We start from the raw sequence: 14,423 nt of genomic DNA on the forward strand, positions 1-14,423 counted from the left end.
ACTGATGGGAGCATAAGCATTTGGTGTGTTCTCTGTTATTTTTCCCCATTTCGTAGTAACATCTGCTTTGCACAGCTTTACGTGCAGCTGCTTGTGCAATGCGAAGATGCTGATTTCTGTAGAATTTATACGGCGTTATTAGGGTAGTGTTAAGGCCTGATGTTTTATAGCATTTGATCTGTCCAAAGTGGATAGGGGTGAGTTAGTCTTCACAGCAAACACAGAAACAAATGGGCGGGTTGTGGATTTCCAAATTTAATTCCTCCTCTCATCCTGAGTCCTTTTTTTCAATTTTAAGGGGTGGCAAAATTGAGAATAAGTCAGGAAAGTGAGGTGCTACCCTGCTACTCCTGCGATTCTGTCACTGACTGGGCCACAATTAGCATCTGTGGTATTTTAATCAGGAAGCATGTGTTGCCTTACTGATTTCGTGTCGAAGAGATTTTTAGTCTTGCACTACATGGTAAATAAGAGGCCCTTTGCAAAGTGTTTACTGTACCCAAATCATGCAATATCGCTTTTTCCCTTCAGAGTCACTCCTAGCCACTTGCCATAACCATGCACTTACTATACTATAATCATGCGCTCGCTGTAACCATGCATGTAACTATCTCCTACATGCATGTATTATTAAATTTAATTTATTCTTTGCTCTGTTTGGTATGCTGCAGGTGTGTGTTGCCAAATTAACATCAGTGTACTCACAGACTTTCTTATAAATCAGCTCCCAGGCTTGTGCTTGTGGGTGGTCGTGCACTAAATGTCCCTTTGGTTGGTAATGTTTTGTGCTGGAGGTTAAGTTGGATTTTAATTTTGAGCCTTACCATTAATTTACATTAATTTAAAAATGCAATTGGATGACATTTTTCACTGCATCATTGAATGAATTTTATATAAAGTACCTATTGCTTATGCTTTCTCTCTACTGAAAATAGCAAAATAAAGAGCAGTTGTATCCCTGCTGTGGTAAGGGCGTGAGTCCGGCCCTCTGTTGGTCACTGATGAAGCAGCACAGGTTTTACCAGAGTGGATGACCCCACTAGCCCCCCAGCACTGCAGGTCACCTATTTAATACAGCTCTATAAAGAATGCCAAAAAAAAGAGACTTATTTATACTTCTAAAGTCTGGTTTCATGGCAACAGTAAGATAATTAACTGATGAGAACTGGACTCGAGCCTTTTCATGACTGCATTTGATGTGGGACTTGATATTGCTTGTAAATAAAAGGAACAAAACTGATAAGAGGCAGGGTAGTTTGAGTCCTCTCCTTTCATTGCATCCTGCCAAGAACTATTTTAGCACATACCTGAAATACATGGTGGAGGTTGCAAAATGCTTTGTTAGCCTTTTGCTCTTTGACAGTGACCGTTAGCAATAATGTCCATATGAAAGTGGCTTTAAATTAGGGCAGTATGGGGAAATTTGGTGAATGGAGTTAAATCCAGTTGGCGGTCAGTCACGACTGGTGTCCCCAGGGCTCAGTGTTGGGGACAATTCTGTTTAGTATCTTCATCAATGATCTGGAGGAGGGGATTGAGTGCACCCTCAGTAAATTTGCAGACAACACCAACTTAGGTGGGAGTGTTGATCTGCGTGAGGGTAGAAAGGCTCTACAACGGGATCTGGACAGGCTGGATCGATGGGCCAAGGCCAATGGTCTGAGGTTCAACAAGGCCAAGTGCCAGGTCCTGCACTTGGGGCACAACAACCCCATGGACGCTACGGGCTTGGGGCAGAGTGGCTGGAGAGCTGCCTGGTGGAAAAGGACCTGGGGGTGTTGGTCGACAGCCGGCTGAATATGAGCCAGCAGCGTGCCCAGGGGGCCAAGAAGGCCAACAGTGTCCTGGCCTGTGTCAGGAACAGTGTGGTGAGTAGGACTGGATTGGACTAGACAGGACTGTACTTGGCACTGGTGAGGCCCCACCTCAAGTACTGTCTCCAGTTTTGGGCCCCTCACTACAAGACAGACAATGAGGTGTTGGAGTGTGTCCAGAAAATGGCAATGAAACTGGTGAGGGGTCTGGAGAACAAGTCCTGTGAGGAGTGTCTGAGGGAGCTGCGGTTGTTCAGCCTGGAGAAAAGGAGGCTGAGGGGAGACCTTACCGCTCTCTACAACTACCTGAAAGGAGGGTGTAGAGAGGTGGGGGTTGGTCTCTTCTCCCAAGTATCAGGCGACAGGACAAGAGGAAATGGCCTGAAGTTGTACCAGGGGAGGTTTAGATTGGATATTAGGAAAAAGTTTTACACTGAGAGGGTTATTAAGCATTGGAACAGGCTGCCCAGGGAAGTGGTTGAGGCACCATCCCTGGAGGTATTTAAAAGATGGGTGGACACAGTGCTTAGAGATATGGTTTAGTGATGGTTTTTGTCAGAGTTAAGTTGATGGTTGGACTCGATGACCTGGAAGGTCCCTTCCAACCTGGGTAATTCTATGATTCTAAGTCACTCATCTGCATCCAGGTTTGCATTTCTGGTGGCGGGAGACCACAGAGAGAAATAAAGAAGCTGCTTGTTCAGGGTCAGCACTTGCTCTTGGGTCCCACACCACCATTGCAGCGCACACTGATATTGCTGTGCCTTTGGAAATGTAAGGAAATGTTTTAGTATTGCAGATAAACTCCCAGTAGATGTTGCCTTTTCAATGTCACGTGGCCAGTTCCAGTAAAAAGGTTCTTTGTAAAGGAAATAAGTTTATCAATTTTGCAAACTTTTAATAGCTGAGATTTTCATCAGATTTAACCTAGCCAAGAAGATGAGTTAAGTTTGTCTGTGCTACCTCAAGATTTGCTAGGGCAATCTTATGAATAGAAATACTTCTCTGCTTGCTCGTCTTTGCTGCTAAAAATATGTGCAGTTTGGGAAAATATGCCTAGATCTGACTTTCCTGACCTTCTGCAGATTCTAATAAACTGTTCAGAGTCCTTAAGCAGCTGCACTGAGAAAAGGTCAAAAATATTTCTTGGCACGCTCTTACTCCGTCTATGGATTGGTCTTCCCTTTGTAAAAACAAAGACGTTTCTGTGAGTCATTTATATTCTTTGTGGTTTTTTTCGAGTAATGCTTCTCTGAGGCATTCCCGGTTTATATTCTTGTCAGCGGTACCCAAGGGCATCCAAGTGCAAATTCTGCCGCAGCTGATCAGCCCCTGACCAGGCTGGTTACTGGGTTGCTGGGGAAGGGGCCTGGGGAAGAGTGGGATGAAGTAGAGTCATAAGGCAAAAAACTGAGCCTATGTTACGAAAAACAAGTCATTTCGGTAGAAATTTGTGATTTCCAGTGATATTATTAAAGTTAATGGTATTGTATTAAATACCAGGACACCACAGATCAAAGGGCTTTGATAGCAAGGCAGGGAGGTGTTGGTGTTTCATTCCTTTTCATGGAAAAACAGGACTCTGCTGTGACAAATTATACCCATGGCCACGAATTGTCAAGAAGCCATCTCTAAATTTAGTCACCTGCTTTTAGCCCACCCCTGTTCCACTCTTTTGCTCAGATTAGAGCAACTGCCGCATCAGCAGCTTTGTTAAAAATCTATATTTTATTCATGCAATGTCTGGGTGGATTTTTATTTTTTTTGTGCTGTTTTGTTGTGGTTTTTTTTAAACCTTGAGGTATTTCTTGAAAGATCGGGGTCATGATTCATGGCCACGGATGCATGTTGGCTCATTTCTCATGCTACATAAAAATGCATGCCCAGTGTCTGAAGTGTGACCCAGCTTTAAAGCAGTGGGGTTTTTTGCTAGTTCTTTATGGGTCCAAGTAGGAAATACTTCATTTTCCTTACTCTGAAGGAAGAGAAAAGTGAACTAAAAAGATTTTCTCTTTTTAGTTCCCTCCGTTGGGCTGTAGCTGTGTTTCCGTGGTGGTTACATCAGGATGACTTTTGCAAATAACTTGTCTGATTTTGTTTTTGTTCCACATTCTTCTGCTACTTCAGCAATGATGGATGGAAATTGCAGCAATGCTTAGAAACTTGGTTTAGCTGCAGTGAGACGAGATGACTTCTCTGCTTTTTAGAAGTGGCATAGATTTATTTTATTGTTTTGGCTGAGTAAGGGAAAGCAAAGTTCTCGTCTCCAACCAAGCAGGAATTTAGCCTTGAAATAAGCAGTAAAGTTCCAAGATTAGAATAGATTGCTGGAGTTGATCTCATCCCCCGTATGAGTAATTCTGGGTGGTTATTTAGCAGACTGAAGAGGAGATTATAAACTCAGAACCTAGCTTTGTTTCTGGAAACTCTGGAGCGATAAAGAAGCTGGAATAGCTCCTTTACAGGATTATCTTTACGCTGGGGATAGAGATATGTAAATAATCAGCCCTACTCACATCTCCAGCCTATCCACGTAGCGTGCAGCTCCAGCGAATTTGCAGCTCCCTGTTTCAAAGCTTCATTCTGCGTATTTTTCAAATGGCAAATATCCAACATTAATAATCCACATAGCAGAACTGGGAGGAGGCTGCTGTGGGGGCAGCAGTATCACGTTGAACTTCAAACAGTCTTTTTAATAGTCAGAACAGTGGTAAGTAGCGAACCAGTTTTACTACTGTCTTGTACTTTGCTGAAAGTGTCGCCTTTTGACCTGAACGTTTAGAAGCTGAGTGAATACCGTGAGATATTTCTGTTTTGCTAGATTAGTTTGATGAATGTGTTCCTGCTTAGGCTAAAACGTAAGAGCTGAAGACATAGTATTTAAAATATTTTTTGACTGCTTTGTTTAAAAAAGAAAGAAAATCCCAGTGATCTGAAGCTCTGAGTTTCAGCAAAGAACATTTTCGGTTTGTTTTGAACCTTTGCAGCAGTTCAGTAGAATATTTTCTTGTGAAAAATAAGGGTTTGTGCAAGTTAAGTGCTTGATTGATCGTCTTCAAGGATTTCTTTGTGTAATTGCACATCAAAAGAGCTGTTGACATGCAAAAAATTTTTGTACAAGATCAACCACAGCTTTCTAAAAGCTCGTGCTGCTTCTGTTACTAAAAGCACACAGGTAATCCTACAGAAGTATTTCTTCCTGATACTGATTTTCCGAAACCTAACCAATATGAGGAAAAGAAGTTTGTGTTTCAGCTCTCATTCACTTTGTCGAATAGTATTCATTAGTCTGAAAAATGTGGGAGCTCTGGGGAGAGGTTTGTCGGACATTGAACTGGAGTTTTACTTAAATGTAATACATTTTTCTTAGTACAATACTGGAGGAAGAGAAGCTGCAGCAAGAAGAACGAATGAGAATGGAATCCAGGCGACAAGTCACAGTATCCTGGGACTCAGGAGGATCAGATGAAGCTCCTCCCAAGGTAGCAAATTATGTGTGTTTAAAGAACAAACGAAAAAAAAAAAAACTTTCATTCCGTTTATTTCTTCACAGCCTCCTTTGATAGGTTTGTTCAAACAACGGCATTCTGGCCGATTTTGTCATCGTCTGCTAATACTTGCCTGAAATGACCTGGCTCTGCTTGAACCGTTACTAGAACTGATCCATGCTATAACATTGCACCAACGGTTTTCTGTTTCTTGTTGTTTAACTTGTAAAATACTACCATAGTTGCCACAAAATTGTTTCGTAGCTTTTTCTTTCTTCTTCTTTCTTGTAGCACTCCTGTGAAACTTTAGCTAGCGAGCCGTCACACCACTGTGAAGTTTATTCATAACACATCAGTGAGAGCATAGAAATCAACTGATTGCATTTTCCTTATTGTGGACAGAAAATTAGGGGTTTGCGTCCAGGCACCTTCAGTGTTTTAGTTTACGCTTGATTTTGTTTCATTCCACGTCTGTCCTGTTTGGATGTCGCTGATGTGTTTTGCAGCTGTGGCCATCTCACCTCGCTGGTTGCTGAGCTCTCTCTTCTCTCAGTAACTTCTCTGCTTCCCATCACCGTTATTTTGCACTTTGAAGGACTGAGCCTGTATTTTGAAGGATTTCAGTCTGTGCAGTCACCGCTGTAATGTGGAATATTATCTGCGTTCTGATCAGTTTGTGATGGATTCCTGTAGCTCTCTACTCAAGCTCTGGTGCTAATAATGGTGTCAGTATTACTCGTGTGGCACCTTCTGCTGCACGCATCCCCTAACAGCCATAGGAAGGCACCTTATTTTTATTTTGTTTTGGTATGGTTTTTTTCCCCATCCCCAGGTTGTTGCCTAATGTATTTCCAAGCTCGGTTCTGCATTTCGATAGCTTTGCGGCAACCAAGAAATACGGGCAGTGGAATTGCTGCTTTCTTTCCAGAGTTAAAAAAAGTCCTTCAACCTGTTTAGTCATCCGAGATTAACTAGCAGGATTTGGTGTATATATATAAAGACGATGTTCCGAGTTACAGAAGCAGATAAACTGCATAAATTGGAACAATGTGCTACTTAATTCTTACAACCTGGTTTGAAGAGTTTGTTTAGTCTTGAAGCTTTGGAGCTAATCCAAATAGAATAAGTTCCTTTTACTAATGTAATATATGAGCTACACCGTGAAGTGATTATCGTGAGAGCTTTGGGTGTGATGTGTAAACTGAAACACTTGAGAGGTGTTAAGATTGAAATTAATTCTGACACTGCATATCTTTTTTTGAGGGGGTCAGTGCATCCTCACTGTATTTGTGATGCAGTTGTTGCTAAGTTTTTTTATACAGTGTTTTTCTGTAAAATATGGATGCTCGTACTAACAACATTTGAACAAGTTGAATTTCACAGATAAGAGATTTTAAGTATCTCTTCAGTTATTATTGAATTTTCTGATGGTGACAACTGATTTTTCTCTACCAACAATTCATTAGAAAAGTTTCAGGTTTTTATAGGTCTTAAACTCCATTTTATTTATAGCATTAAATTCCTACACATTCTCAAATAATTCATAGCTGTCACAATTTGTACTATGAAATCACTTGTATCTCACAGTGGGTTCAATTAGAAACCTAAGGCAGAAAATACCCTAGTACAGAGTGATAATGACATTTTTCATAAAGTGACGATAAAATTCTGCAATCTCGCAGTAGTAACGTGGTGGTCGCCTTTAAGCGCCAGAAGGACTGAAGGAGCCCATTTGCAGAACACTGAGGTTTGGGTTGGTTTTTTCCCTCTTGGATTGATTTTTCTAGTCCTGAAACACCCAGCAGCACTGTTCCTCTTCAAAAAAAAAACCCAAATATACCTTGGGAGGTTAATATCAAGCAAAGTAAGAGAACATTTCTACTTGGAAGATAAAAACATGTTCTGAGCAACATTTTTCCAACGTCACAGCTTTCAGTAGCGTGAAATTTCTATAGCTACTCTTTTCATGCAGTTTAATTTCTGGTGAATTTTCTCCTGTATTCCTGTCATTGTACGTCTTGTTTGTTCATGTGTAAAGTATTGCCCTTCTCCTGAGGGGGCAAAGCAAAGATGGTCAGGTTAAAGACTCTTGGTTGATGGCTGTTCTTTAGCTCTCCTTTCTATTAGGAGCTCGTTCGTTCTTGTTTTTCCTTGCCTGGGAATGGGTTGCAAAGCAAAGCCTGGATAATGTACCGCCCATGTTCAGAATATGGTCAGAAGCACCTTCCATGTTGAGGCAATTAGTTACAGAGAAGTTAATTATCAGAACTAACTTCAGTCCTCAGAATAACCAGTGGAAATATTCCTGCTAAACAAGCCAACTCGATTTGTGTTCTGACTGAAGTAAAAGCATTATTTTGGGAACAGTCACAAAAGCATCAAATTATTAGCAAAACTTTATGTGCTGCAGATTGTGAACTTAAAACAACGCTATATTTGCACCTGGAAACTTGATTTAATAATTATGTTCTTAGCTGATGTCCCCTCTAGAGTTAAACAGCCCACAGCAGGTCATTTGGTGCAGGCAATTAAATATGCACAAGGAATTCACAGAGCAAGCGTTATTTATTGACATACCTAGCAAACAATTCAGCTGCTTCCATTTCCAAGGAAAAATGGAGGAAAACTTAATTTTAGTTGTTTTAAAAAATGTTAGTCATTTTAGAATATTTATTTTGGGGGCGGGGTTTGAGCTTGCTTTTGTGGTGCACCACCTGTAAATGTTTGTCTCAGCGAAGAGTAATTTTCTGGTTTCAGTTTTCTGTTTCTAAAGTCTCTAAAAATTCCTTTACGTTTACAGCCCAGTAGACCTGGCTACCCCAGTCCGAGATCCAGTGAAGGGTTTTATCCAAGTCCACAGCATATGGTACAGCCGAACCATTACCAGGTATAACATCTAACGCTGTGTGCGCGTTTTTTCAAACGTGGGGTTTATAACTCAGTTGCAGCTGGTGGGATTGATTCACTTCTTACACGGTTTGGTTTCATTGAGTTCTGTTAAATTGTTTTTGGTTTACATCAGAACGAACACCGAGCTCAGCCTGGTAGGTTTACTCCAGGTGGCAAATACTTTCATATCTGATATGGTGCTCGGGTTCCTAAAACTACAGTGAAACGCATCAGACATTTTCATTTTTATTGAAGGAGTGTGGTGTTCCTGTTACATTCCTGCTAAGCTATAAAATGACTTGCCTTATAAAATGGCATTGTCTGGTGGACTTCCCTTGGACTTATTGGTACTCTGCTCCCTGATGAATCTTTGAAACGGTTTTATTTTCTGGTGGCTGATAACTGCCTTCAGATCTACTGCATCCTATTACTCGCAGATTTTGCTTTTCTTCCTAACACCGCTGAAGAAATTTAAAACAAAAGTTTGTCATGAAAGTACTTCAAGCATTCTTGAGTTTGTTCAAAGCTGCAGCCATATACAGCAGTCTCAATTGAGATTATTTCTTTCCATGGAGAGGGGGAGGTTTTCGTTGATTTAATGAGTACTTCATACTCATTAAAACTACTTTGATTTTCCTGTGGAGACATTCTCAGGCTGCACAGCTTAGCACACTAATTATGGGCTGTCACTCAAGACTTAAGCTTGTAACATACACTGGGGGGTACATTTTTACAGGGCTCTGTAGGGTGATGTGTGCAGGCTCCTGTTAACTTGAATATGAGCTCCGCGTGTGTAGCTCTTACAAATATATCAATACATTTATTTTTCTTACTCGGAGGACTTTGATCTTCTTGACTGCAAAGGTTAAAACATAATTTCTCATGCTGCCGTTTTGACAGGCATCCTCAAATAGCGATAGTTATCCTCAAGAAGTGTATTTCTATCTAGTTATGGTTATCCTCAAATAGTTACGTTATGATAGGCATCCTCAAAGACTTAAAAAAGAGGTTTTGCGGCATATTTTGCCTCGGCTTCCTCCTTCTGATGTTGCCTCCCCTCCTCCCTCTCAGTGACTGCTTGAATTGAGTCATATTTGCTCCCCTGGGGGGTGGGGAGCTATTAATTATGGGGAAGCACAAGTCTTACTAATAGAACCCTTTTTTTCTTTTTTATTTCTTTTTTTTTAAATCCTAAAGGTGTCTGGCTACCCCGGTTCTCATGGGATACCAGCCATGGCAGGCAGCATTTATCCTGGGCAGGCTTCTCTCTTGGATCAAGCAGATTCCTGGAACCACCGGCCTCAGGAAATATCAGTGTGGCAACCAAACATGGAGGTATCACGAACTGACACATCTGTTGTTGCGCTCTATACAGTAAATACACTTCTTTTATTATTTAGGTGCATCTGGAGATTATTGTAGGAAAACTAAGTGTTTCTCTGGTATTTTTTAAATTGCCTTACTGCAGTGGGATGGGAGTCATGACTGAATTCTGTTCTTTATGAAACAAATCCTCCTGTGTGGCGCTGGGCATAAAGTATATTCTTTACACAAATTCTCGATGAAGTTATTACTACTTATTATCTTAACTGAATGATAGAAAATATTTTGCATTTGTTAAAAGAAGGCTTTACTGAAACTTATTGCTGTTAAGAGAGATAGGGCCACTCACGTAAAAATATGTAGTATCATTATTGTTTCAAAATACCTCTCATGGGAGATAGCCAGCACAGCTAAAGTATCTGAGGCTTCTCTGTAGCTTATCCAGAACAGAAAATGAAATGGTCTGCAAAACTGTTCTAGAGTTGCATTCCTGTTAGGTGCTTTTCAGCCTGTCACCATTGCACAGAGCTGCTGCAAGGAACATCAAATTAATTCCCCCTTTAACCTTCCGTCATTTTTTTTTTTCTGTTCTCCTCCAGTATTTTGTACTTTTTTCATTCCGTTTTATCCTCTCACAAAGATTCAGTTTGAGCAGCTTCTGTCTTAAATCCGTTTCCTCTCTAACCGATGCTGTATTCCCCGTGCCTCTGATAAACATTGGGATGGTCACCGAGGCTTACCCATTGAATGCAGGCGAGCAGACAGGTGTCCGAGTCCTCAGTTTCCTCTGCTTGTCTTGGTTGGTTCGCCCATATAGTCTGCCTTTGCTACTTGCTGCCGTGCTGTTGTTGTTCACGCCGTGTATAGTTGAGGGTTGTAGTCCCATGTAGTTCAGCATCCCTGTAGGTTATTAGCAGGAGAAACAACTTAGTTTAACTACGTTGGGCTTGAATAAAGTGTTGGTGGAAGCATGTGAATGCTTTGCGCGTGTTCGTGATAATAAGTTACAGCCAAAACATTCACAAAAGCTTGGGAAGTTGGGTACCTACAAACAATCTCAGTCAAGTTTGTTACCAAACTCCCCTTGGCTTCTTTAAGAATACTAATATGTACCCTACTTGCTAATGATTCCCAGACTGCATTGGGATACGGTATATTCAGTATTGTAAGCTTAAGACATGCCTAAAAACTTACTCAAAAATCATGACAAATGTTTTTGTGGCATGCTTTGCAAGTGTCAGCTAAAACTGAAGAGCGTGTTTGTTTGGAGTAAAAAATGTATCTCGCAGCTTTTTAACAACTGGAGGGTTAGATTATTGCTCAAGACCAAGAAAATGAAATAGATAAATCTGTCTTTGTTGTCCAACTTAAATGAAGTGCAATGTATGATGTGACAACGTTACTGAAAAACAGAACAGAATTTTTCAAATCTTTTTGGTTCCAGTGCTTAGGAGCAAGGCAGATAAAATGTTTGTAGTTGGAAAGAGTTTCTTCTGATGGTCTGCTTCAGTTTATAATGAGTTGAAGGAACTCTGCTTGACTGCATTTGGGCTTTTAAAAATCTGTTCTTTTATTATCTGTAAGTTTTTGCAGCTGTTCATATAAATTCGAAGTCGTGAGACTGAATAAACATACTCTGTTTTATAGGATTCGGGCACTTTGGACATACGAGGAATGGGCCAGGTTCTACCCACACATCTGATGGAGGAGAGATTGATACGACAACAACAGGAGATGGAAGAAGATCAGCGCTGGCTTGAAAAAGAGGAACGATTCCTGGTAATGCTTTGTTTCATAGTGCTTTGTAATTCCTTATGATTTTTCATTTTTTATTGCAGCTTGCTAAAACTAATCAATTCCGTGAAATGAGAGCATTTACTGAACATAGGAGTCACTACCAAAATGTAGGTTTGGAAGCAGTTTTTAAGTTAGATGTTCAGCTAGTAAGCATGTCCTGGATTATAAATACCTTGAACAGCTGGGTTTTTTAGTCAGTCTCACTTTATCCAGTTGAGTATTTATGTGTGGGAAGTTGTGGGTATAATTCTGTGCCAATTTGGAGATTGCCTGTTTGTTCTTAAGGAGACAGATCTGTGCGTACTCTGCCCCTAAAAAAGGGATAACCATCAGCCGTCGAACAACCCTGACTGTAGGAGGAGTTGTAAGCGGTCTTGCACTGGAGGAATAATGAGACACGTTAGTGGGAAGAAATAATTTAAGGGAGAGCTCTGTGAGGTGGGGAAAAAGCTCTGAACATCACCAGAGGGAGAAAGAAGAGACGCATCGATAATGGGATCTTCTGTTGCTGTTTCTCTGCAGTTCCGTGTTTTCTTGTTGTCAGTGCCACTGGTGCATGTTTTTTAGTTCAACTCTGGCTTCCTGGCCTTCAAAATTCAACGTGTTAAAATTCTCCTACTCGAGAGCGATGGCTACAGATGGAGCAGAAGATTTCTGGTAGCATATTACTCTGTGTAGGCTCAGGCTGGGGAGCTTATGGGTGCGTGAGCTTCACGTGCGAGGTGGATAATTTACAGTGGTGTGCTACGGGTTGTGACAAAGCTTGTGACAAACATCAGTCGCGTGTTTGGTCTTAAAAAATGTATTTCAAGGAATGTTTCGGTTTGGAAGCCTTTTATGTTGTATATAGTTACAAAATGTGCCTGTATAAAGGCAGGTGCCGTAGGTTTGTTACGGGAGGTAAGTTTGAATAAATGTGCTCTCTATTTATAGCGGATGGTGATAATGGTCTGTGGTTTCTGTAAGAGTTCTCTGCGCTGTCTAGGGCAGGTCTCCAGGAAAATCGTAGTTGTACAGATGAACTATTTTTTAATTTAGACACCAAAACTGCTGGTCGTGATTGTCTCACAGAACTCGAAACAGTCTTTTAGGGATCTTGAATCCAGGACATTGAGTTCCTTGAAAGTAAAAAGTTATGCTTTATTCTACGGGAAGCCGGTGGGCGGGAATGGAGAGCAGATCTTGTACGTAGACGGTGTTACCAAGGCCTTATTCTTTGCCAGCTGAATTGTCTTAGTCTCTCAGGGGTTCAGTTATGCGTGGTATTCAGAAGTGTTCAGAACAGCTGCTGGCTGTGAAGACAACCAAGGTAGGATATATCCCTACTGGCTGTTGAGAGCTAGTGATAGATGCCCTCCACGTCCAGTACACGTTCTATCCAAGATCCAGATTGTTAAGTTGTTGCTTCCGATAAAGGATGTTGAAGCTTGCTTTTGGCTGGTTTCCTCATGAATGCACTTGGGAATTTGCGGTTTGCCATTGGACGACCGTAAAGAAACCACTGTACTCAGATGGCTTTGTCCAATTTATTACAAGCTGAAGAGAGGGAGGGGGAAGGAAAATTTCTTCCCTAATTTAGGCATTAGCTTTTCCAGTCTTGAGTGGCACCAGTTGCTTGCGACTTTCACAAGCCCAGGAAGTCAAATTGATCCCATTGTCGGTTAAAACTTTCAAGATGGTCAAGAACTTTTGGAGGAATTAATATGCTTACTGAGAATGAGGCGTTGTGATTTCAGGTGGCAGTAGATCGTGTGTGAGAACTTTCTGCAGAAAACTTTCTGATCTTTCTGAACTTTCTGGCTTTTTCTGCAGAATAGATTATAATTATTTGTATTTGTTACTCTGTTTTGATTCAGCTTCTGAACCATTAGGATGTTTATCATCCCCCAAATTGCTGCTCGAGGAGAGACTTGCTGTTTTTCTCTTGATCTATAACACAGTCTTAACATATGGTTGGAGAAGAATTACTGTGTTTTCATTATGTGTTAGTTTTTATTGCGAGGGGACACTATCTTTATTGCCACTGCCTACTCAGGAGAACTAGCACTGATGGACTTGTGAGCAGCTCCATAGCTCTGCAGCTTTGCCAGAGCTGGATTTGGATGATGTAAAACCTTAGAGGGTTAAAAAGGCAAAAACCAGAGAAAATGTGAGTGGAAGTATGAACTTAAATGGCTAAAATGAGGAACTGGAATCCATGAGAGACTTCAGTTCTTTTTCTTACTGCATTAACACTTTGACTCTAGAGACTTTAGATTTATATTTGAATGCCTGTTACAGATTTATACACTGGGTCAAAAGCTAAACAAGCTAATGATAGCTACAGGGTATATTTGAACCCATAGCAGGATGTACATCAGAGGAATCTTCAGTTTATAAATGGGTGTTTCTTGGAAAAGGAATGCGGTTTTCTAGGTTTAGCCCTGAAAAAATCAAGATAGTAGAAAAGTCACTTGTGGGGACTCACTCTTGGAGGCCTTGCAGATCTCCTGAAGGATATCCACGGTTCATACATGAGAGTTCAAACACAAGTCCAGTGTAGAAATCATAGAATGGTTTGGGTTGGAAGGGACCTTAAAGATCATCTAGTCCTGCCCTGGGCAGGGACACCTCCCACCGGACCAGGCTGCTCAAAGCCCCGTCCAGCCTGGCCTTGAACACCTCCAGGGATGGGGCAGCCACAGCTTCTCTGGGCAACCTGGGCCAGGGGCTCACCACCCTCACAGGAAAGAATTTCTTCCTAATATCTGATCTAAAGCTACCAATTTAAAACCGTTACCCCCATCCTATCACTACACAATAATCCATATATTACACACACACGCTCCTTGATCCATGTCCTTCAGTGAGTAACTTGTGACATTTCTTCTCTTGGGAGAAGGGACTTCCCTAATTTCATTCCAGGCGACTTCGGGAGGAGAAGCAACTTACTTTCTCAAAGTTGTTATCATGTCTCTCGCTTGCTTTGCGACACCTCTCCACACTAACCTTTAGATTTTGATAAAATGGTTGTGCTGAAGCACGTTGTCCCTTGCCTGCTACAGGCAGGTTTCAGAAGAATATTTTTCCTTTTGAGCACAGAGAACAATAGAGAGAGCAGAGCCAGATTTTA

General features: G+C 41.2%; 1 protein-coding gene across 10 annotated transcripts in view; it reads left to right on the forward strand.

The window, feature by feature from the left end:
• Positions 1 to 14,423, forward strand: part of PTK2 (protein tyrosine kinase 2) — a 230,891-nt gene that overhangs the window by 186,737 nt on the left and 29,731 nt on the right. For 8 of the 10 annotated variants that reach the window (XM_054191983.1, XM_054191984.1, XM_054191985.1 and 5 more), the window contains 4 exons: positions 5,185 to 5,296; positions 8,103 to 8,189; positions 9,389 to 9,526; positions 11,162 to 11,293. In XM_054191983.1, the coding sequence (XP_054047958.1) occupies positions 5,185 to 5,296; positions 8,103 to 8,189; positions 9,389 to 9,526; positions 11,162 to 11,293 (469 nt within the window). Of the gene's footprint in view, positions 1 to 2,334; positions 4,525 to 5,184; positions 5,297 to 8,102; positions 8,190 to 9,388; positions 9,527 to 11,161; positions 11,294 to 14,423 lie in introns of those variants that run through there. The other 2 variants (XM_054191986.1, XR_008464916.1) reach the window with 2 other exon arrangements.

Source organism: Rissa tridactyla, chromosome 2 (assembly GCF_028500815.1).
Source record: "Rissa tridactyla isolate bRisTri1 chromosome 2, bRisTri1.patW.cur.20221130, whole genome shotgun sequence".
NCBI classification, from domain to species: Eukaryota; Metazoa; Chordata; class Aves; order Charadriiformes; family Laridae; genus Rissa; species Rissa tridactyla.